This window comes from Jaculus jaculus, chromosome 5 (assembly GCF_020740685.1).
Source record: "Jaculus jaculus isolate mJacJac1 chromosome 5, mJacJac1.mat.Y.cur, whole genome shotgun sequence".
Lineage (NCBI taxonomy): Eukaryota > Metazoa > Chordata > Mammalia > Rodentia > Dipodidae > Jaculus > Jaculus jaculus.
Genome location: NC_059106.1, coordinates 164,025,310 through 164,049,689, shown reverse-complemented (window position 1 = coordinate 164,049,689; position 24,380 = coordinate 164,025,310). Strand labels below are relative to the sequence as shown.

General features: G+C 46.7%; 1 protein-coding gene across 2 annotated transcripts in view; it reads left to right on the top strand.

Moving 5' to 3' along the window:
• The window catches only part of Dscam (DS cell adhesion molecule), a 679,085-nt gene that overhangs the window by 639,440 nt on the left and 15,265 nt on the right, over nucleotides 1-24,380 (top strand). Inside the window, exons 29-32 of one of the 2 annotated variants that reach the window (XM_004654491.2) lie at nucleotides 1,025-1,140; nucleotides 5,850-5,999; nucleotides 17,125-17,322; nucleotides 20,494-20,796. In XM_004654491.2, the coding sequence (XP_004654548.1) occupies nucleotides 1,025-1,140; nucleotides 5,850-5,999; nucleotides 17,125-17,322; nucleotides 20,494-20,796 (767 nt within the window). Of the gene's footprint in view, nucleotides 1-1,024; nucleotides 1,141-5,849; nucleotides 6,027-17,124; nucleotides 17,323-20,493; nucleotides 20,797-24,380 lie in introns of both variants that reach the window. The other variant, XM_045151367.1, reaches the window with a different exon arrangement.

The following is a 24,380-nucleotide window of genomic DNA, read 5'->3' as shown; positions in this document are numbered from 1 at the left end:
GCAGTCTCAGAAGTTACAAAAACCTGGAAACTTTTAGGTTGCAGGGAAAAGCATTTGTGGTGCATTGCACAGAGCTTGCTTGCTCTCCCCAGAGGCGAGCCACCTTGGATGCATGCACAAGGCTCCCTAAATCATTCTCAGACCAGACTCTGAGGGGCATGTGTCTGGAGTTCAGGATTCTATGCATTATTTCATTGGTGAATCATCCCAAAGATTGCTTGCTTTCTAGAGCATGCTCCCATAAACATTATTTTAATTCCTAATTCTTATAATTTTGTAAAGACTGAACAACTATTCCCCCAAAGTGAATTGCTAATTACAGTCTCTACTGGCTTTTCTAGCTTTCTGTAAAACATGGAGGGCTTGCTTTTATTGCAGGCTGTAACTGAAGGCTCTACCACACAGTTTTCCCAACTATTTTCATTACTTTTTGAGAACTCACTCTCAGAGTAATTTTCTGGTACATAAAATTTGAGATAAAATTATTATAGTAATTGCTTCTTTTTGTCTATTCCAGGGTACATTATCAGCTAGGGAAACTGAACTAATGTCAGGGAAGCTAACAGGCCTGTGATTTGTTACTAGAACAGAAGTAAAATGATATCAACTATAAATACAAATCTGTTGGTAAAGCCACCATTCAGTGCCCAGCTGGCTTACATACTCACTCCCATACTGCTGTGGAATAGCCTGTGTCTGACAAATGAAAACATTATTGGTTTGAGTTCCCTATTTCATGTGTGTTTTAGCTTTTACTTATGAGGCAGGAATAAACTAAAGGTTTGATTGATAGTTATTCATCCAGTCTATTGGTAACATATATTTATAGATCTCCTCTGAATGCCAAAATAAAATATTCATACATGCCGACTGAAAGAAGTAAAACCACTTTATATCATGCACCTGTCCCCCTCTCCTTCAAGTTATTTACATTATCCGACAATAAACCCAACTGATGCATCCTGTTGGCACAGTGTCACACTGAGTGGGATTTCTGAGTGCATCTTCTCCATTTTATTCTCAGTAAGAATACACGAACGTCAGACACCTTGAGCAAGCAACAGCAGACCCTGAGGATGCACATTGACATTCCCAGGGCTCAACTTTTAATCGAAGAGAGAGATACAATGGAGACCATAGGTAAGGCACCCAACTTGTCAGTGTCTCATGGTGTGGCTGCCACAGCCAGACCCAGGAGCATGGGGAATGCTCAGGAGAAGAATGTCTCGAAGCCTCCACAAGTGAGTAGAAGCAATGAGGAGGATCATAGGTTCTGGTCAGTGCTGTTTCAGTAAAAGGGAGTGTTGTGGTCAGCTGCACATTGCTGGCACACAAGGAGCTCGTGGGAGGAAAAGGTTTATTTTGGCTTACAGTCTTGAGAGGAAGCTCCATGACGGCAGGGGAAAATGATGGCATGAGTGGACATCACCTCCTGGCCAACATCAGGTGGACAACAGAAACAGGAGAGTGTGCCAAACCCTGGTAAGGGGAAGCTGGCTATAACACCCTTAAGCCCACCCCCAGACAGCACACCTCCAACAAGGTTCCAATTCTCAAATTGCCATCAGCTGGGCATCTAGTCTTCAGAACACATCAGTTTATGGAAGACAGTCGAATCAAACCACCACAGGGGGGAATGAACTCACATGTGCCTCAAGTATTGCCCAACTCTGCTGGCCTTGGGTCTTTCCTTCTGACTGTTAGTGAGCGGAGGGAGGCTGGAAACTGCTCACGACATTGGAAATCTGGGTGGATGTGCCACAACACCTGTTCTGTCCCATGGCTCTTCCAACACTAGGGGCTGAGTGTTTCCCACATCCCAGGACATTATGGGATGCTGGGAAGTGGGGAGATAGCTAGCATGGGATGTTTGTTTAAGTACAAGCCAAAGATTTATCCAACAGAGGCTAGCCTTGTTGGATGAGTCGGTGAAGATAATTGGACGGCTCTGTGACCTCGAGGCTCTCTCAACCACACACTGTCCCAAGGACTTTAGCAAATTCCCTACTGTTGCCTTCCAGCCCGTCTGTGGAAAATGTACTGGCTTTGTGACTGAGATAAGAGAGGCTCACGTAGCTGGCCAAGGTCACAGTGGCAAGAACAGAATCAGGGTCCCTTCCGGGCCACCTGCTTCAGCACCAAGCCATCTGCCTCCAGTGCTGTCGCCACCTGCTTCCGGAGCAGCAGGATCGTTAAGACCCGCTCAGTCCTACACGGCTTTTCCGCACTTGTGGTAATAGAGCCAGTGCAGGCACTGAGGCCACCCCTTTGCAAACTGTGCTTGTCTTGAGAGGTGTTTGCTGCTGCTCTGTGCCAGGGCAACCCTTTCCTGTGGACTGCATTCAGCTGGTTACCTGCCATCCATTCCCTGGGTGGCTCTTGCCAAGAAGGCCATGGGAGGAAGGCCAGGTGGGCAGGAGGTCTCCCGTATCACCTTCACCCTTTCCCTGTCCCACCAACTGGTGGAGACATCTTGATCTAATGCCCCCCAAAGACTTTGGCTGAGGGTACCCAGCCTGGATTTGCACTTGGCCTGGGGCTAGCCGTATTTAGAGAAAGGGTGGCCAAGTCTGCAATCAGTTGACGTATTGCTACCTGTTTCTTCTAAGAGGCCCCACTCACCCTAAAGTGCAGAGGTTGTGTTAGATTTTCTTAGTGATGATATGGAGGGTGATGTGCTTTTGATTGTCTTTCTTTTCGCCAGTGATGACTTGGAATACTTTTTACTTATCTCCATAGATTGGGTGTGAAAAGAAAAAAATTTTTGGAAACCTCAGCTCACAAAACCAATATGTTTCTGAGCATGAACTTTTATAAGAATGCCATGCATATATAATATCACCCTCTCAACCTCTGTGGTGCAAAGGTGTAACTATATACATATATGTATGTATATATATATATACACATACATACATACACACACACACACACACACACACATACAACTTATTTGCAAGGAAGGAGGGAAAGTGAGTGCATGAGAGAGAGAAGGGGTGCACCAGGGCCTCCAGCCACTGCAAAGGAACTCCCAATGCATGTGCCACTGTGTGCATCTCATTTTACCTGAATACTGGGAATTCAAACCTTGATCGTTAGGCTTTCCAGGCCAAGTAGCTTGGCAAGGGCACCATGGTTACCTAAATGGGTTTAGACAAACTGCTGCAAGCACTTCACCAAACCTGCTAGTAATCCTACACATGGCTATTACTGCAAACACCAAGATGGAACCTGACCATGGTGCATGGCTTCCCCGAGGCAGTCGTTGCTGGCTTAACACCAGTCAGTGTATCAGTCATTTCTGTATTTCACCATGACCCTGTGGCCAGAAATCCACCCTAGTCTGTCAGCCACATCTATCATGGAGAATCACTTTTTATCACTTGGTGATAATCAGTGGACCAATGGCATTTTCTTTTTAAAAATATTTTATTTATTTATTTATTTGAGAGAGAGAGAAGAAGAAGAGGCAGAGACAGAGAATGGGCATACCAGGGCATCTAGCCACTGCAAACAAACTCCAGACATATATGTTCCCTTGTGAATCTGGCTTACGTGAGTCCTGGGAAATTGAACCAGGGTCCTTAGGCTTCACAGACAAATGCCTTAACCACTAAGCCATTTCCCCAGCCCGTTAATGGCATTTTCTAATGGGGGAAAGTAGAACTATCATCCTTCAAAATGCTCTGGGCTCTGACGGTAAGAATCCAGATATTAGACTGCCATTAATTTCTGGCCAGAATGAACAGCTGACTCTATGATCCGACAGGCTCCTAACAGTTCCTGGTAACAGTTTCTAACTCAGCCGTGAATCTCATCTGATGGGATAAGAACAGGGCTGCCCACTAGAAAACACACTGCATCTGTGTTATTACTGATAAACCGAGGTGGGTAGGGGCAGCTCCATTTGAGAGACACTGTCTCCGTCTGAGGGCGCGAGCGACAGCTGTGGGTCCAAGGCTCCAAGCTGGGCTCTGGCACCCATCTCAGCACCAACCTGTACTGCAGTGCCCGCTGGGATGTTTGCAGACAGCTTGGCAGCACTCCCTCCAGTTCTCTGCCAAGAAATTTGATTCTAACTTCAAGAGGCTTTTCTCCCCCACCAGAGCCTTGGTAACTGGATTTCACACAGTTCACTCTGTTCAGAGCCTTTTTTGGGCACAGAAACATCGCTGTGATGTTTATGACGCTCGCGTCACTGTTCAGGTGTCAGGCGTGATGTAGCGGGTCCCAGCTGACTGATAAATCATCGGAGACTCGGTCTGGACTACAGTCCATGAGAATGTATGAAAAAGTCCATATATCCCAACCAAGGTTTCACTGGAGCCAAAGAGCTCTGAAGGACGCGTGGAAAGTAACACAGAGAGGTGACATAAACCCCGAGCTAACCAAATAATGGCAGAGCCCCAAGATGGGCAGAATTCACATGAGCCCAGGCTCCCACCTCCACAGCTTTCGAGAGCCTATTCTCTAAGGACTCTGGAAGCTCAGTTGAGTGAGTCACCATAGAAGCCAGTCACAGGGTGCTCTGCAGCCACGGAAGCTCCAAAGGGGTGGGAAGAAATGGAACATGCTGCCACTCTTTTTTTTTTAAATTATTTTTTTAAATGGATTTTTATTTATTTATTTATTTGAGAGTGACAGACACAGAGAGAAAGACAGATAGAGCGAGAGAGAGAGAGGATGAGTGCGCCAGGGCTTCCAGCCTCTGCAAACAAACTCCAGACGCGTGTGCCCCCTTGTGCATCTGGCTAACATGGGACCTGGGGAACCGAGCCTCGAACCGGGGTCCTTAGGCTTCACAGGCAAGCGCTTAACCGCTAAGCCATCTCTCCAGCCCATGCTGCCACTCTTGACAGGAGAGCAATCAACAGGTTTTGAAGACTAGCTGTTCCCCTCTTCACAACTGCTCCCCCCAAACATTAGAAGACTTCTGTGTGACAGCCCACCTCAGTGTAGAGAACTACACAGGTGTTTCCCTGATACAGCCAACAGAACGTTCCAGCAGCCACAGAGCCTGTCCTCCACGGCAGCCCATCGCCGGGGTGCTGACCTCACACACCATGTCTCAGTCGAGCTTTCCATACATGCCTAGACCCAAAGCTGTACTTAGTGAGCAGCTCCAACGAAGGTTGTTTGCCTAATGACAGGAAGCTAAGAGCTAGAGAGACAGCTCAATTGGTAAAGTACTTGCCTTAGAAGCATGAGGATCTGAGTTCAATTCCCAGAACCCACATAAAAGTGTTAGGTGTGGTGGCTTCCACTGGAGAGGTTGGAAAATAGGAGGATCATTAGGGCTTGCTGGGCCACCAGTGTAGACTATTTCTTAAGTTCCAGGCTATTGACAGACCCTGTTTTAAACAGCTGAACCATGCCTAGGGGATGACATAAAAGGTTGTCCTCTGGCCTCAACACACACATGCACACACGCACACACACGCACACACACAGACATTCATGTACACGCACAAAGAAGCCCAAAGAGAAATAGCTTGGCAATTAAGGCGCTTGCCTGTAAAGCCTAAGGACCCAGGTTCAGTTCCTCAGTACTCACGTAAGCCAGATGCACAAGGGGGCACAAGCATCTGGAGTTCATTTGCAGTGGCTGGAGGCCCTGACATGCCCATTTTCTCTATCTGTATCTCTCTCTCTCTCTCTCAAATAAACAATAAAATAAAATATTAAAAAGCAAGAAGCCCAAAGAGAAGGAAGACCCTTCTTAGCATACTCACCCTTCTCTGCACCAAAGCTAACCTCTAAGCATGGTGTGTAATGCTCTAATAAAGTGCCAGAATCCCTACTCATTTTCATTCATGTCACTGGTTTTCTGTGTCCCCACTTTCCCGTAGATGATCGCTCCACGGTCTTGCTGACGGATGCTGACTTTGGAGAGGCAGCTAAGCAGAAGTCCTTGACAGTGACCCACACGGTTCATTACCAGTCTGTGTCTCAGGCCACTGGGCCCCTAGTGGATGTTTCAGACGCTCGGCCGGGCACGAGTGAGTGGTCACCAACACTTGAAATGAGTGGGTGTTATTGATGCTGACAATGTTAATGTTTCGTCTCTGGCAAATGAATATTTGGGGCATTGTGTAATGACATCTTTGATGGGGATATTGAGATTTAACTATTTAATTCTATCTGCAGTTAGAAAGATGTCAAAAGAAGTGTTGGTATTGGTTTAGAAGACTGTAGACGAATGTGAAAATTTTTAGGTCAAATTAATATTATAAGTTTAGACAACACAGAAAGGGAAAGGTTATCGACATGAGTGGATATCAGTAGTATGCCTTGCGTCTCATGTGTTATCTTCAGCCACCCCACAAGGCATCTATTTCTGAAATAGATACCATCATCCTTGTTCTACACATTGTAACATGGAACCTCAGAGAAGTCAGCCACACTGCCCGAAGTTGCCCACGTGAAAATGACGAGCCAGGTTTCAGCTGTAGACAAACACATCTTTAAAGCCTGAGTCTCTCTCCTACACATAATGGGGAAAAGTGCTGTTCTGGCTAATCTGAATATATTGTGTTGAGATCAATTATTTATTAATTATTTGCATCCATAATATATGGAAATTAATTACTGCAAAGAAGTTAAATCCTCTAATGTGTATCTAAGAGCTTATTAATTAGATATCTTTGTTTCTTCCTAATTGAAACCACTCCTAACTCTCTTTAAAGACTGAGAAATGGATGTCCCAATTATTATGATTTGAGAAGCTTTGATGTGTAGCTTTTAAATCGCTAATCGCTTTCTTTGCAAAAATTTACATTTCCAGAGTAGCATAGTATCATTAGAAAAAATGAATATTGTGATGCCCAAAGCTATTGCTGGTAAAGTCTAGCTTGTGAATCCCTCATGAAAACAGTGAGCAGCATGAAGCAAGCTGGTTGGTTACCAAAAACATCTTAATACACAGGAGTGTTTTGACAGGTAATGCAAATCCTTGGAAAAAATGGTTTTGACCCTGTTGCAGGTGAGCTTTGACTGTCCCTTGGGTCTAACATTACCCTCCCCTCTGTGCGCATTTCTGCATTCTGAAGACATAAACAGGACAGAGGGAGAAATAGCTGGGTAAGAGGAATATCTTGCAGGCTGTGAGCCTCGCTCCTAAAGGACACTTTAAGGCCTTTATCATCTGTCCAGTCACTAATTTCAACCTGTGGTCTGAGGTCCGGCTTCAGCCTCTTTAGGGTACTGTCTTCATGGGCTTCTCAGCCACGTTTGGTGCTTAAATTGAGGGACACTGGCAGGGATTGGACGTCTACACTGCTGCATTCTGGTCTTCAGCATTCATTTGGCCTAGTCAGTGTGGAACAGAGCAAGAAATGGATGGAAAATAGAGCCAATGTCCTGGGCAGTGCCTCCTGTCTTCTGTGTCCGTAAGAACCACTTAGAGGCATACTTAAAATATTTGCTTCATGGCTGGGAGGCTAGCTCAGTAGAGCACTTGTGTAGCATGCAGAAAGCACACTACAAAAATAATAAGTAAATAAGACAAAAAAAATCAAAGGAAAGAAAAAATACTAATTTTAGGACACTCCCTTTCCCCATTAGATATTGTAGTCCAGTCAGGCTAGAGCAGATCCCAGGAAACTACACTGTAACTATCCTGGGGAAATCTGATGGGGTTGTCTAAACCCTTCGCTGAGAAACCCTTCTACCAGTGTTCCAAAGATGGCCTAAAGAATGACGGGGGTCATGTCTCAGTGTCCCTGCCCTATTGGAGCAGCAGGACAAGGTCCTTCCAGCCTCCCAAACTGGTAGCACATCAGTTCCATGCACCAGACAGAAGACAACACCTACCATCCCGTTTCAGCGTTTAGGGAGCTGAGAAGCACACAATGGTGGGGAAGTAGTGCGGGCAGAAGTGACACCCGAGTGCCAACCGCCTTCCAACTATGTGACTAATGAGCTCAGAAGAAGCAGAAGTGGTTTGGGTGTCATGTGAAAGGTCCGCAGAGACGTGAATCAGAGTCACCTGCAGGCAGGTTCTGAGTGGGCGGGCAGGCAGGACGTTCCTGGAGGACCCACACTCACATCCCGTGCCCGCGAAGTTGTTAAGCTTCACGAGGGAGATTTACGAAGTTATTCACTCAACCCACAGAAATAGTTATTCTGGTTTTACTTTATATGTGTCTCAGTCAGTGCTCTGTGAGTGAAATGAAAAAGATATTCATTTCATGGCATGGGGAAGGGGTAAACAAAGTCTTTTCAGTAAGCGCTGGATTTTTTTTGTTGTTGTTTAAAAAAGGACCTAGTGAAGAAAGGGCGAGTCAGTGTGGTGGACCGTGGGAGTGGGTCCTTTGGGAAGACCTTCATGAAAGGTGTAGCAGTTACCTTTTTGTTGTTGCAACCAAACACCTGACCAAAAGCAGCATATGGAAGAAAAGGGTTTGTTTCATCTTTGATTCTCAGGGGGAAATTCCATCACAGCAGGGAAACCATGGCACAGCAGAGGCTGAGCATCATATTTTGTAATACCAGCTGGAAGGTGGCAGTCAGAGTGAGCTAGCCAGTCCTGGCAAGCTGGGCTAATCAACCCCAAGACCACACCTCCTCCATCAGTGCTCCACCTCCCGAAGGCTCAGCAACTTTCCCAAGTTGCCACCAGCTGAACGCCAAGTACTCAAACCACAGGAGGCTAGGGTAGGACAGCAGAAACAGCTTATGGAAGGAGAGAGTTTATTTCTGGCTCACAGTTTCAAGGGAATGTGCCATCAGAATAGGGAACATATGGCAGAAACAGTGGGGTGTCACATGCCCAAGGAGGAAGTGCAGAGAGTGAATTCAGCGTGGCCTGCTGGGCTGGTGTGCGGGACAGCGAGGCTCCAGCACCTGGGGATTAAGTACAGTACATGGCTTAATCACAAACCCACGAGGCTGTGGAGGGCATTTTCTATTCAAACCACCCTACCTCAGAGATACAGTCAGATTGTCATATGGAAATATTGTGGCTTAAGAATGTGACTTAATAATGAACATCATTAATGATGCTTAATAAGGTTAGGAAACGCCTTGAAGATTCCCAGCAGCCTTGCGCATCATTCTCTGGTTCCCTCCTGCTGCTCTAAAATGAAAATGGTATCTCAGAAACTCTCACCAGGCATGGTGGCACATGCCTTTAATCCCAGGGCTCGGTGGGCAGAAGTAGGAGGATCTCCATGAGTTTGAGGCCAGCATGAGACTACATAGTGAATTCCAGGTCAGCCTGGGCTAGGGCGAGACCCTACGTTGAAAAATCAAAAAACTAACTCTTGAAGCTCAGAGATCACGCTTCATTAAATGTTATCCCAAAACTACAACTATGAGGAACCTACAACATTCTTTTTCTTTTCATTTAGAATTAGAAACAATGGTTGGTTGAGAATTGTGTCCTTTTGGGGAGCGTTGAGTCCTTGTGTGCTTATTGCTCCCCGTGCCCTTCCCCGGGCTCTCCACCTCTGACCTGTGTCACACCTGTGCTGGGGCAATCCTGGGGCCTGGGCTCTGCTCTCTGCAGTTCACTGTCTATGGGAGGTTCCTTTCAGAAGTCAACTTCCATATTATGCGCTTGTGCCTCACCAGATCCAACCAGACACAGATCAAAAGCACTGAGATACAAATCCCGCCTGCACTCAACACACACAGCCTGCGCTCCCATCAGCCCCTAAGCAACGCAGCCCCACACGGATCCCCACAATGTTCACGCTCTACTAGATACAAAGAGGAATCCAGAGCCGAGAAGACATGTACAGTCTAAGCAAACACGGCGTCACTTTGTCTGAGGGACTTGAGCTTGCGCAGAGCCGTGTATCTAAGGAGGTTCCTGGACCCCTGTCCCCACAGATGAAGCGATATCTGTCATGCGACTGTCTCGTCTATTTTCTCAACCACACTCGACGTTATTAGTCTACCTTTGGTGTTAGGCCTGTGCTGTCAAAGGAATTCTTTGTTTTTAAGAAGCGCTCCAAATACGCTGTTTGCACTGCAGAATTCGTGTTTGCAAACATTGCGTTAGCCAGCGAGAGCGCTGCAACAAATGTTCATCCTGAGGATGGAGAGACGCAGCAGTTTGCTGTTTACTGCTCCTGGTGTGTGAAAACACAGCCTGTGGCTGTGTCTTTCGTGAACTTTATGTCTGTGTCTCTCCCAGGGATTCTGTTTTACATTCATAACCGGGGCACTCTTCACATGTCTGGCCCAACACCTCCAACACTGTAAGACACCATAGGTACTTAGCAGCAGCAGCAGCAAAATAAATAAATAACATTCAATACTGGCTGACTATCGTGCTCTGAGATCAGCATACTAGAAATGGGATAGAAAGAATGTTTACAAGCTGAGGAGGGACCTGGACAATCAACTTAACTCCCTTCTGCGTCTTGTCCATCTCCTGAGACATCTGTGTGCAACAGGCACGTGTGTGGCCTCACGCTGTGTGCGGCAAGCATCTCTTTGAAAAGGTACACATGCTCTTCTCCCAGCCCAGTGATGGAAATGTACCAGCAAGGCCATCACCGAGCAAAACTAAAACCAGTACCTCTGCTTGCAAGGTGTGGGAGCATATGAAAACACGAAGTGATGAATACTGATCTTGTTTATGGGGGACGGGGGAGCATATGTAGCTGGAAGTCACTCATTCACTCCCTCATCCGTGTAGTGAGCATTTGCCAAGCACCCATCATATATATATATATATATATTTATTATATTATATATATATAATATGTATAGTCAGCCCTTGGTTTCCGTGGGGCATTGCTTCCAGGATCCTCAGGGTATTAAATTCCAAGGTGGCTGAAATCCCCTTTCATAAAATGGTCCAGTAGTTCTGTATAATAGGAGCTACCTTTCAGTGATGGAAATCTAACCCAGGGCCTCACGCGTGCTAGGCCAGCACTCCACCACTGAGCTAGGTGCTTAGCCCCTCCATAGAGCCTGGACGTGTCCTCAGATGTCCTTTAAATCTCTCTAAATGGCTAGCAATGCCGAGTACAGCGTCAATCCCATGTAAAGAGTGGTTACACTACACTGGCTTAGGAGCTATGGCGAGTCCCTGCATGTTCAGTGTAGACACATTGTTTCTGGGTGTTTGTGATCCTTGGTTGGTTGAACCTTGGATGCAGATCCAGTGATGTAAAGGGTCTAACACTTGCAAATCAAACTCAAGGTCAAGGTTTCAGTACTGCTGGTGTCTGGTCTTTGCATTGCCAGAGGAAGCAGACTGTCAGGCTCAACGGTCGGAAGGTCCCATTTATGGACAAGGAGGACAAGACTGTGAATGACTTTCTTCATTCCTGCAGCTTGATAGCCTGACGGACGTAGAGCCAATCTGAAGCCCCAGCCAGCTGCTGAGGATGGCAGGAATCCTTAAGCCCTAGGAATCCGAGGTCCCCGAGCCCCAGGAGGAGCTGCACTGCTGTGTCTCGACTTGTGACTTGGGCATGTGACCCTCAGCCTGCCCGACCCTCCAAAGTGCATATTTTGAAAGTCTAGTTTTGTATTTTTAAAGAGCATTGTTTTTTTTCCGTCAACCCATCTAAGTTGAATTTTCAGATCAACCCGCTGAATCTCCAGCCACCATCTTCCCAGTTAATCCAAGTTGTGCTCCACCTGGCGGAAGGTTGGCTGCTCACGTATCACAGATGTGTGCCCTGGCTGTCCTGCCTGCCAGTTTCAGGTCACTTAAGGCTAGAGGTAGGAGCCATGTCACCAGTCTTAGACATGAGAAGAGCAGCCTCATCCAGTGAGGTCACTAGCTAGCGAGGAGCAAAACTGGAAGCCGGACACTGACCAGCAAAACCCGGAGCCCACCTTCAGCCTCTGTGTGGCCTCCAGGTGGAGATGATGCGATCTGATGGATGTATTCATTACTTTTCTTCTCGCTAGAACAAAGGTACCTGACCAAAACTCAGCTTACTAGAGGAAAGGTTTATTCCAACTTACAGTTGGAGGCTATAGCCCATCAGTCAGAGGAAGGCATGGTGGCAGGAAGTTGAGGCAGCTGCTCAAATTCACCCACAGTGAGGAAGCAGAGAGTGGCGAATGCTATGCTCAGCCAGCTCTCTACTTTTTGTTATTTTTTCAATATTTTTATTTATTGGGAAGCAGAAATATATATATGTGTGTGTATATGTGTATATATATATATATATATATATATATATATAGAGAGAGAGAGAGAGAGAGAGAGAGAGAGAGACAGAGAGAGACAGAGAGAGACAGAGAGAGACAGAGAGAGAGAGAGACAGAGACAGAGAGACAGAGACAGACAGACAGACAGTATGGGCATGCCAGGGCCTCCAGCCACTGCACACGAACTCCAGATGCATGCACCACTTTGTGCATCTAGCTTTATGTGAGTCCTGGGGACTCAAACCTACGTTATTAGGCATCTCTCCAGCCCCAGATCTCTCCCATGTTATAGTCTAGAACTCCAGCGTACAGCATAGCCCTTGCCACAGTTAAGTTGGGTCTTTCTTCCTCAACTAACCTAATCTAGAAATCCCCTCACAAACATTCCAAGAGATTCATCTCCTAGCTCATTCTAGATCCTATTAAGTTGATCATCAGAGATCAAACATCACACAAGTGCCACGTGGAAAGCAAAGAGTGGATGTTACACACCCAAGAGTGCATCCACACAGAGATACATGCAGCTTACAGCTGGTCTTTGTTTCCATCGAATTTACACCCATGGGTTCAATCGCCCACAGATTATTCCCTAAACAAAACAGAATGGTGTTTTCATAGCAATTGCATTGTATTAAGGACAATAGGTCATCTGTATGGATCCTAGCCTCAGATCCTCTAGAGATATTTAAAACCTACAAGATGTGAATATGGTTATGTCCAAATAATGAGAAAAGCTGTCACAGGAAACATTTCCCCTGGGCAAATGTGAACACACATCTATACACCCCAACAGGGCACAGGCGACAGACCAAAGTACGATTGCACCAAAACTAGTCTTGGCAAACCAGGGCATGTGTTGGGGTTACTTCCACAGCGGGGTGAGGGGGCGCTTACAGGAGGAGCATGGATGACTCAGAGGCAGCTGCCTCACTGACAAGCGCTCCCCAGCACAGGCGATGAAGAAGCTTCACCTCTGGAGCTCACTGCATAACCTGCAGTCAGCTCGGCTGGTCGGAGAACCTCTCCCCAAGCAGTTGTTTTCCCTTTATTTATCTTTAGGGTGAGGTCTTAAAACCTCCCCCACCCCAGGATTTATGGACTTCCTGGGTCTCTTGAGCTTCCCTCGCCCCTCCCCAGGAGGGAAATATTTCAATGAAGAGGGAATTGTTATACAACAAGCTCACAATACTCATTAAATCATTATTGAGTCTTTGAAAAAACATATATTCTAACCTTCAGAATGGGTCCAGAGATAGTAAGGGGCAGGTGATCCAGTGATCAAGTGTGTGATAAGCCCTTGACGAATACTTGTCATGTCAGTGAAGACGTGTTTGTATTCCTTTCGTATGAAACAACTGCCCACTTCCTCTTGCCAAGCTGAGGCCTCATCTACCAGACACGAGAACCAACAGCAGAGAGATAAAAACAGATTAACCCAGAGATCATGGGGCACATGACATGCCTTGTAACCCTATTATCCACAAACTCGTCTCTTAACCCGAATTAAGAATAATTAAAATAATTTGATTCGGCAGACAGAAACTTAATGTGGGTTTAGACCTGGAGCTGAAAGGCCGAGAGTTATTTATATCGCTTGCCCTCCCGTTCATTGGCTGTTGAAGAAGTGTGATGTTTCATCACCAAATTTTATTTATACTAGAGAGTTTGGAGGCTAGCAAAGCATTTTCTATGCAGTGGGAGAAAATCCCAGTGTGTATTCTTTCCTTAGATAAACTATTAATTTACTTAAAGATACTACAGGGAATCCAAGAATTTGAGTTGCTATCTCAGAAATTACAATAGTTCCAAAAACCTGGTTATTTTAGAAAAAAAAAATGTGTCAAGTACTTTCATCTTCTACATCCTGGGACAATCTTGACCCTAGGCTACCTGCTTAGCATAGAACAGAATTGTGGCCTGCAGCTCAGGAAATGAATAGCATGACCTATATTTTCAACATTACCAGGTCATGGAAACACCATCCTCAAGCAGAAAAATGCAAAAGGATGATGAACAGAAGTAACTTGAAAATGGTTCTAGCTTTGAGTAGAAATTTTCCAAATAGGGTGAGGAGGGGCCTGAGAGAAAGAAGGCCTGTGCTCCACCATCCAGTTGCAAAGACTGTCCATCTGCCTCCCGCCTCATATCTGGGCCCATAGAAAACATGCTCAGAAGAATCCATGTCTATAGCTGCAAGAGACATACAGAAGGATAAAAATGAGATTCCTTAAAACTTACGTAAGGGGCCGGGTAATTTTCTGGAAAAGATTCATTAACATTTAAATAACAAGCCACAACTCCTTTAAGCTCCACTTATCAAGTCAGTGGTGCCTGGAAGACGTTCAGCCTCCTAGCCTAGCCGGGCACTGTTTTTCTGCCTTACAGAAGGACCGCTGTGCTGTGGGGAGACGCGCCGCTCTCTCCCACACCTTGTGTTTGGGGCTCCCACACTCCAGCAGTCCCTCATCTGCATTCTCACCAAGGCCAAGAAAGCCTTCTGTGGAGTTTTGCAAGTAAGGCATGAAATGTGTCTAAAAAAAAAAAAAAAAAAAAAAATCAATGCCACAGAGCATATGCACCAACACTGAGTATTTTGATGACCCAGAAGATCTTAAAATATATTGATTTGGATGTCCTCTCTCGCCTCACGGAATAACTAATTGGTCCAAAGTCCAATACCTGGAAACCTGTAGAAGGAAAAAAATCTTCTGTTTAAAATGAAAGTCATTCCACCACCCACCCTGTGTCAGCCTCTCACATTCTCACATGGGTTATAAAGAAGCCACTGACGGGGGCAGGGCACCATGCTAAAAACTTGGACTGCCTGGATCGGGTTACATGTGACCATGTGACGAGCAATAGAAAGAAATGGAAATAGAAAGGAAGAAGGGTTGGTTTGGTTCCATTTGTATCATTGAAGAGGTACGTCAATGGTGTCCGAACTGGCATTGTTGACCCATAAAGTGACTTTAAGCAGTACAAATTCCAAGGGCTATTGTGGAATGAACAGATAACCCAAAGACCGGCCCTCGCCTCTGTCCTGGAGAGATTTGGAGCTCATGAGAACATGTAACGTAGCCTGGACAGTCGTGTTCCAAGTGGGGTCATTGCTTTGCACCTTTGAAATGGCTGTATCTGTGCTCAGCAGGGCATCAACTGCAGATTCAGGGGAGCGAGACCAGTCTTCTTTGCCAAGCAGAAAGTACAAAGGTGGGCAAGATCCACTGGGCATCCCATGCTACCCTTAGACAAAGCAGCCCAGGATTTGAGCCCCTGCCCTGCTCCACAGAATTCCAGGGAAGGAAGTGAGCGAGCCTGCTCCAGGGTCCAAAGCACTGTGAACTTTCAGTTGACCAGAGTTGAGCCCAGAGGGCTTCCTCCCGTCCACCTGCTGCCTTTGGCTCTGGACGGAGAGAAAACTAAGTGCGCCTTTGCACTTCTGCAGACAGTTGGCTCATGCCATCAAGCAGCATTTAGCTGTGTGCCCTCCACATCACACGACCCACGTCATCTTTGTAAAAGTTCCGACAATCCCACTGGAGAGATACGCTGCTGTATTTGAAGGACTGAAGTGATGTTTGGACCGGAAGGTAACATTTTGTTCTAAGGCCTCCAGCTTGTCCCTGGAGAAAAGGTTGTAACTGAACCATTGAGTAAGCATGGGACAGCAGGGATTCCTGAGATGCTGATGTCCCTTTCCTAGGGCCATGGTGACAAAGTACCGCAGACTGGGTGACTTAGAAAGAACAGGTATTTGAGTGCTCTCGCTTCTGGAGATTGAGCATCTGTAATCAAGTTGTCCCCAAGGTCACACTCCCTGTGGATGATCTCTTTCCTGGTCCTAGCTTCTGATAGTCTCTCAGCAATCCTTGGCCATCTTGGGTTCAAGGGTGCAGTTCTTTATTCTCCCTACACAGGGCTCCGCCCCTTTCCTGTGTCTGTCTCCTTATAAGGACTCCAGCCACATTTGAATAGGGTCCCACCCATTCTAGTATGACCTTATCTTGGCTAATGAGTGAGAAGACTGTCTTTCTGTATTAGTCAGGGTTCTCTAGAGGAACAGAACTGCTAGAATGAATTATTTTAAAAAGGGAATTTACTGGATTAGCTTACGGTAGTCCAATAGCGGTTGCAGGCCCGAGGATCAAGGAACCCGGTAGCTGCTCAGTCCACGTGGCCAGATGCTTCCGTAGTCCCAAACCAGCACTGAAGGCTGGAAGCTTCCTGAGGAGCCGCTGGGTTTCTATCCACACGAGTCTGCAGTTGATGCTGGTCTTCAGTCCGCGCTGGACTTCAATCCACGCTGCATGGCAGCAGCAGCCACAGCAGCCAGAGCTCTTTTCACCCAAAGCTTCCGTATACAAGGCCCCTCTGTGAGAGGGGCCACCTGCTCTGGGGGAAGGGATCACTCTGATCCTCCTTCAGTGAATCCTTCCTGGACGCAACCTCAGAGACCCACTCAAAAGGGATTTCTGTGAATTACTAAACAGATCAAGTTGACGACACCTTAACCATCACACACTTTCCAAACAGGATCACATTCTGAGTTCCTGGAGTCAAGATGTACTACTCATAGATCTAGATCTCGTAGGCTTGGGTGGGGGAGGGGAATGTCATTCAACCCATGACGCCGTGTGACAGTGAAGGAATCTACGTCCTCTCGTGTGTGGCCGCGCTCCTTGTATCATAGAGGGTGCTGATTCTCAGAAAGTTCAGCGAATGGGCTTCAGGTCATAAGACTGTTGAGGGCCAAGAGCGAGCTCTCAATCTATACTCCTGATTCCAAGTGGAGTGTCATCTTCCCCTTACAGGACTTTTTAGACACTGGAGTATCAGGTGTCCAGACTAGACCATGAAATAGTGGAAGAGTCCTCCAGCAGGAAGCCAAGGAGGGCTTCCTGGGGGCTTGGCTGGATGGGGAGGACTGGTGAGGAGCAGGGGTTGCCTGTCCCCCCATACTTATGCCCTGGGTATAGACACGTGACTCTTGGTTCTCCACAGATCCCACCACCAGGAGGAATGCAAAGGCTGGGCCCACAGCGAGGAACCGATATGCCAGCCAGTGGACCCTCAACAGACCTCACCCCACCATCTCAGCGCACACGCTCACCACAGACTGGAGACTGCCCACTCCCAGAGCTGCGGGGTCTGTGGACAAGGAGAGCGACAGTTACAGTGTCAGCCCGTCACAAGACACAGGTGGGGCAGGTTCCACCTCACCACTGGGGGCCATCAGGGAGAACCCCAGCCTTTGCTCACACCACCAATGGGTTACAGGGGCTCCTTGTGGAGGGGGAGAGGGGCTCCAGTGTTTTCCCCGTTCATTCTCCTGCAAAGCCCCCTTTTTAAATATATATATATGTATATATAAAATTGACAACTTCTATACTTATAGACAACAAACCATGATATTTCCTGCCCTCCCCCACTTTCCCCTTCATAACTCTGCTCTCCATCATATCCCCTCCCTCTCTCCATTAGTCTCTCTTTTGATTTGATATCACCATCTTTTTCTCCTATTATGAGGGTCTTGTGTAGGTATTGCTAGGTACTGTGAGGTGTTGGATATCAAGGCCAGTTTCTGTCCAGACAGTTGTATGTAAGGAGCGGCACCCTTCCTTTGGCTCTTACTTTCTTTCTGCCACCTCTTCCGCAATGGACCCTGAGCCTTGGAGGGTGTGAGATGTTTCAGTGCTGGACACTCCTCCGTCCCTTCTTCTCAGCACTATGTTGCCTTTTGGGTCAGCTCAGTGGTCCTCGCCATCTGAAAAGAGAAGCTTCTTTAACCAGAAGTGAGAGTAGCATTAATATGTGAGTATGAACATTAAATGTAGTGCTTTCAGGGCAATTTGGTGAGAGTAAAGTATGCATTTAGCCATACAAGAGCAGGCTTTATACCCCTAAGGCTCATGACCTCTCCTGCCATAGGCTTTTGATTAGGTTTTCAGTACCAGGCATGTATTCCCTCCCATAGAGCAGACCTTCAGTCCAATTAGAGACAGTTGGTTTCCTCCAGAGCAGACATGCCACTATTGCACTCGTTCAGTCATTTGGCCAAACTTGAGGCTTCCAGTGTGAACTGTTTTCACTGCTGATGACTTCTGTCTCCCATAAGGCTGCATGAAGTGCAGCTTTTTCCAGCTTTCAGTTGGCTGGGCTACAGGGAGAAGGTTTTCTGCTCAGCACCAGCTTGATTTCTCAGTGACTTTGCCCCTAAGGCTTGTGAATTCTTCAGCAATAGGGTCTTACCATCTCCTTCTCATGGGGAACCAAGGGCCTTGGCATTATCCTGTAATGTTTTTGAGGCAACGGGGACCACCCTGGCCAGCAACTCCCTGGAAGATATCCCATCCCTGGCACTGAAAATTTTCTAGTAACAATCTATGGCTTTTGAATGTGCTATTATTCAAGAGAGTAGATTTTCATATGTCTTATTCAGAATATCTTGAAAAGGGCCCTTTCTAATGTTGAGTGACTCTCTGAGAGTCCACAGGCCAACAGCATACCATTTCCTTCCATGCAGGGCCCAGTGAGTTTTGCAAGACTGAACGAAAAGGCATCTCTTCTGCGGGTACCATGCATGTTTCGCACACCCATGCTGATCCCTCCTTTTAGTTCCTACCCTACTGAGAGAAATATAGACACTTAATTTTCACCCACACAGCGGGAGTAATTGCTGATTACCCTCCGAGGGTGTCTGACCCACCTCTAGGATTAAGATACCACACTTGACAAGGTCACGGCACCTCCTGTAGGGGGCCATGGGCTGATCCTCTTGACTATAAGGCTTGATTATAAGGTGAGCCACCTCGTCGATGGTGTCAGCCACCAAGATGTCACTTCTGAGAGAAGACAGGCCCCAAGAATAGCACAGCGTTGTCCCTCCACCCCCTAAACTTTGAAATCACATCTGAACCTAATAGCTGTAGGAAATTTTAATACTCGGTTATCTTTTGTTCTTCACAATATTCTTCAAAAACAGAGTTCCAAAGGCGGAGTGTTACTGCGGGAATTTATTTTTATGACTGGTATTTCTCTTAGAAGGTTGTCAGAGTTCCCCAGAGTTGACTTCAAAACTTTACAGCAGGTTTAAAAGGTAGCAACGTCTCTGACCGAGATAATGCGGCCCAGTTATAAGGCCTGCCCGCACAGGTCTTTGTCCTGTTTCCTGGTCCCCATCAAAAGTGGTCACAACAAAGGACGAGTCTGGGGACCAGGGACTGTCCTGCCTAGTGGCCAATTTCTGTTCAAGTCACACCTTCATTTCCAAACATCTGCAACATCTTCCTCCCCTAGTAGAAGCCTGAGGAGCTGAACTGCAGAACTCAACTCATCCTTGCCAGTTATGGAGTCTCTGCAGCGCAAATGAGCTTGCAGGTCAGAGCAGGGAGAGGGGCTGAGGCCTGGATGCCACCCTCCAGACTGTCCCCACCGTATGTGTGTGTGTGTGTGTGTACACATGCAGGCACGCATGTGTCTGACACAGAGCTCACCAAGTAGGATCGACTGGCTAATGGGCCTCAGAGACCTGCCTGCCTTACCCCACCCACCCAAGCACTGGGATTACAGGCATTCATCACCACGCCAAGCTTTTCTTTTTCTTTTCTTTTTATTTATTTTTTATTTTTTGCTTTTTGCGGTATGGTTTCACTCTAGAACAGGTTGACCTTGAATTCACTATGTAGTCTCAGGGTGGCCTCAAACTCACGGCGATCCTCCTACCTCTGCCTTCCAAGTGCTGGGATTAAAGGCATGCACCACCATGCCCAGCTTCTTTTTAATTTTTTAACATGTATTTTATTTATTTATTTGAAAGAAAGAGGCAGAGAGAGAGAGAGAGAGAGAGAGAGAGAATGGACATTCAGGGACCCCAGCTGCTACAAACGAACTCCAGATGCATGCGTCACCTTGTGCATCTGGCTTACATAGGTCCTGGAGAGTCAAACCAGGATCCTTTAGCTTTGCAGGCAAACGCCTTAACTTGTAAGCCATTCTCTAGCCCATGCTAAGCTTTTCTTTTTTAACATGGGCTCATTATATCAAAAGTAAGTCCTTATGCTTGCAAAGCAACACTTTACTCTCTGAACCATGTCCTCAAGCCCAAGCAGCATTCTTTACTTATCTATGGAAATGTCCATGGCTGTAAACATCCGTCCCCGAGCTGATCTTGGTGAGGCTAAATGATGCCAGCTTCAGAGTGACAGAGGCAGAGTCCTCTGATAATGAACCAAGGCTCCTGATAGATCATCCACGATCCTCAAAACATGGGCCAGATGCCAAGGTGGGTCCAGTGGGCTCAGTCTCTCTTGTGTTCACTCCTTGGAGGTGGCATAGACCAATCCTTGTTTTCTCTCCCCGGTGGCAATGCAGACCGAGCACGGAGCAGCATGGTCTCCACAGAAAGTGCCTCCTCCACCTATGAGGAACTGGCCAGGGCCTATGAGCACGCCAAGATGGAGGAACAGCTGAGGCATGCCAAGTTCACCATCACCGAGTGCTTCATATCCGACACGTCGTCCGAGCAGTTGACAGCAGGGACAAATGAGTATACAGACAGTCTGACCTCCAGCACCCCTTCAGAGTCAGGGATCTGCAGGTTCACTGCATCTCCCCCCAAGCCTCAGGACGGAGGACGAGTGGCGAACATGGCAGTCCCCAAGGCACATCGGCCAGGTGAGAAGGGAGAGGCGGGTTTCCCAGTTCATATCCGTCTCCTCTGGAAGCTCCACCGGTCCTCAGACTGGGTGGGTGTCCTGCTTACTGATTCCCACAGAACACATCATCCAAACGCTTATTGCCTGAAAACAAACAAACAACAACAAAAAACCCCAAATATTCATTTTATCCATAGATCTGTGGTTTGGTCGGGGCATGATGAGGACAAGCAAGGGCCACAGGACCTGCTTCCAAAATGCTTCACTCATTTTGACAAGTGTTAACTGGCCATGCCTTTCTGTGGAGGACTCTCTGAAAAGTGGCCTGGGCCCCCTCCTACCATAGCAGCTTAGTTCTAAGAGAATGTGCTCCAAGAGACAGTGGGAAACACCAATCTTTTAACATTGGTCTGGAAACTTAGCTGATAGTTCCTATAACAAAATTCCTGAAGCTGAATACTTTATAAAGAAAAGAGGTTAACTTAGCTTATAGTTACAGGAAGGTCAATGACATGGCCCCAATATCAACTTGGCTCTGGTAAGGACCTCATGATGGTTAGCACTGTGGAGGCAGTGCATACAAAAAGACGAGATTATATGGTGAAACAGGACATCAAAGCATGGGGAGGGGCTCTTTTATGGTAGGTAGCACTTATGAGAACTATCTCCAACCCATTAGAACCATCTTAATCCTTTCCAAGGGTAACACCCCAATGACCTATGACTTCTTCAGACCCCATCACTTTCCAGCATCACCACTCTGAGACCAAGCTTCCAGGTCACAAGTCCTTGATCACAAAGTCACACCATCCCCAACCACGGCACTAAGAGATAACACTACTTCACCATGGCTAGAATTCCAACAGCCACAGAGCCCAGGGAGCCCAGATTCATGAGAAACAGAGCCCCACTGCTTGGTGAGTAGAGGCCAGGGAATGCAGGGTTTCCGTTTTAAGACTGCCATACTTGAGGGCTTACTGGTATTGGGGTTTGGTTTCCCGAACCACTCAAGATGATGAGAACTGGAATCCAGGCCAGGCCGTAGTGTCCACCACTGGCTGGTCTGACCTATGAGTGAGAGCTGCAAGTTGCTGGGAGCTGATGGATGAAACAGATGACGCAGATGTCCAGCAGGGTCATGGGTTATGAGGTCCAGCAGGGTCGTTGGGTTATGAGGTCCAATAGGGTCATAGGGTTATGAGGTCCAGTGGGGTCATGGAGCTATGAGGTCCAGCAGGGTCATCAAATTATGAGGTCCAGGACTTCAATGACTGTCTAGAAGAGAAATAACAGTACCTTCCAGACTTCTGAACTCAAAGAGAAACAGGGTCCTCATATGGGCTTATATTATGAGAGAAACCAGACATCTTGATTTTTCTCTGGTAAAGTCAGTGTCTACATGTTGGCTCTAGTATTTGCAAATTCTGCCCAATACAATTAACACTTCAAGCATAATTCAACCCACTGAGACTGGTCACTCTTCTGACCCCAAGAACATCTTTTTCTTTTCCTCCCTTTCATAGTTGCCTATAGACTTTCTGGTACGAACCATCCAGTCTTGCTGGATCCAGTTGTATTTCTCATCTTACCCCCTTTTATTTTTCTGGATGAATATGCTAGTTTTATTTCAAAATTTATCTTCTATTTTGAATTCTTATAATTCCTTTTGGTTTTATGGCATACATCCCAGCTGAAACAAGACCCTTATAAATGCATACAAAGATACAAAGTAAAGAATATTCTATCCAGCAAATAATCTTGCAAAGGGACTCAAGAGTCACTCCAGATACAATAAAGAGTAATGACTTCATTTATTTTCATGCTGTCTCCCTCTGTGGGAGAGAGGACAAGCCGTTATTTGTAGGTGGTTTTATATCAAGTACTTTGCTGCTCTCGGGACCTATTTGTGCAGCCAGTGCAGATACGCAGGGGATGAAAACGTTATCTGTTGCTGTTCATTCTGAAGGTGAGGAGGCAGGGGCAGGAGAACCAATCAGAGAGCATCTTAGCAGTGCTGGACATTGGCTGCTGTCTGTAACATGGGCATAATACTGGGGCCATACCAGTTTGAGCAAGGTACCTACCATGTAATGCAGAGACACAAGAAAAGCAAATCGCAGGGAAAGTGCCTCAGACCAGCTAGTGACTATCTGCTGCTGTCTTGGTTGGAGACACTCAGAAAGCCCCCCTTGTCCCCCCCCCACGTACCGTGGAGCCCCAGGTCCTTGCTACACTTACTGTTGGCAGTGGCCCAGAGGTCGGGAAGCACCTGTTTTCTTTGTGTGGCAGCCTGGAGTACCGTGTGCCACCGTCTACAAGGGCACCACCGCCCCTTCCCCTTCCCATGCGATGTAGGGCATGGGATGAGCTTCTGGGTGGAAAGGCTGTCCTACTCCTGCAGGCCTTTAAATAATTCAAGGTTTGACATTTCTGTCTGATGCCATGTTGTCCAGATGATTAGATTAATATATACTTTTTTAAGTTTGTGCTTTGCCCGTGACATTGTTGCCTGGGTCCATTATAGCAGCTGAAAGTTCACTATGAAGTGATCAGCATCTTAATACATTATTTAGAGTAGAGCGATTTTATAACTTTGGCTATGAATAATTTTTAAATCAATGTGAGTTCTGGTATCCACAAACTTTGGTTTCTTTTTTCCAGATGGCTCTATTATTGAATTTTTAATATGTTTTAGAGAGAAACATTTTGCTTTCTAGCAGGCTTTCTTTGCTCTTTGTTCATGTAACTTAAGTGAATATGGGATACAAAGTAAGCCCTGGAGCGCCTCACTTCCAACACAGGCTCCCAGGCAGAGATGGATGAGGTGGGCAGTCTACTGTGGACTGACTGACAGGAACATGGTCCTGGATGGTGGCAAGACCAGGTGGACCCCCACAGTATGGGTCAGAAGCTTATAAACTTCTAGGGCAAAAGTGACTGTCTCAAGCAAATATTAAGGAATCTGACATATTCCTGGTGCCATGGTCTGACTATAAAACTCCACAAACAACTTTGATGATTTCATCTCTTTATAAGACACCTGGAAAACCAGGCAGGGTCACTCAGGCAGCCACCACAGCAAGGGGTCATTATAGCAGTGTCGTTGTGCAAAGCAAGGTCGCCATTTGTCATGGGGATAAGCTTTCAACCTCAACCTTTCCCTCTGTCCCCTCCCAGAGCTGGATGGGTCAGCCATTTTCTGCTCCTGTTCCATCTTCTGAACCTCTCTTTCTCCTCCCCATTGCTTTTCCTCTTCCTCAGTGATCTTTTCCCCTTACCTTTTTGCTACTTTTTTTTTTTAATTTTTATTTATTTATTTACTTGAGAGTGACAGACAGAGAGAAAGACAGATAGAGGCAGAGAGGGAGAATGGGCGCGCCAGGGCTTCCAGCCTCTGCAAACGAACTCCAGACACGTGCGCCCCCTTGTGCATCTGGCTAACGTGGGACCTGGGGAACTGAGCCTCGAACCGGGGTCCTTAGGCTTCACAGGCAAGCACTTAACCGCTAAGCCATCTCTCCAGCCCACCTTTTTGCTACTTTTTATCTATCCTCACTACCAATAATTAGAACCCCAAGTGTTAAATCCTCTACAAGTTGGAAT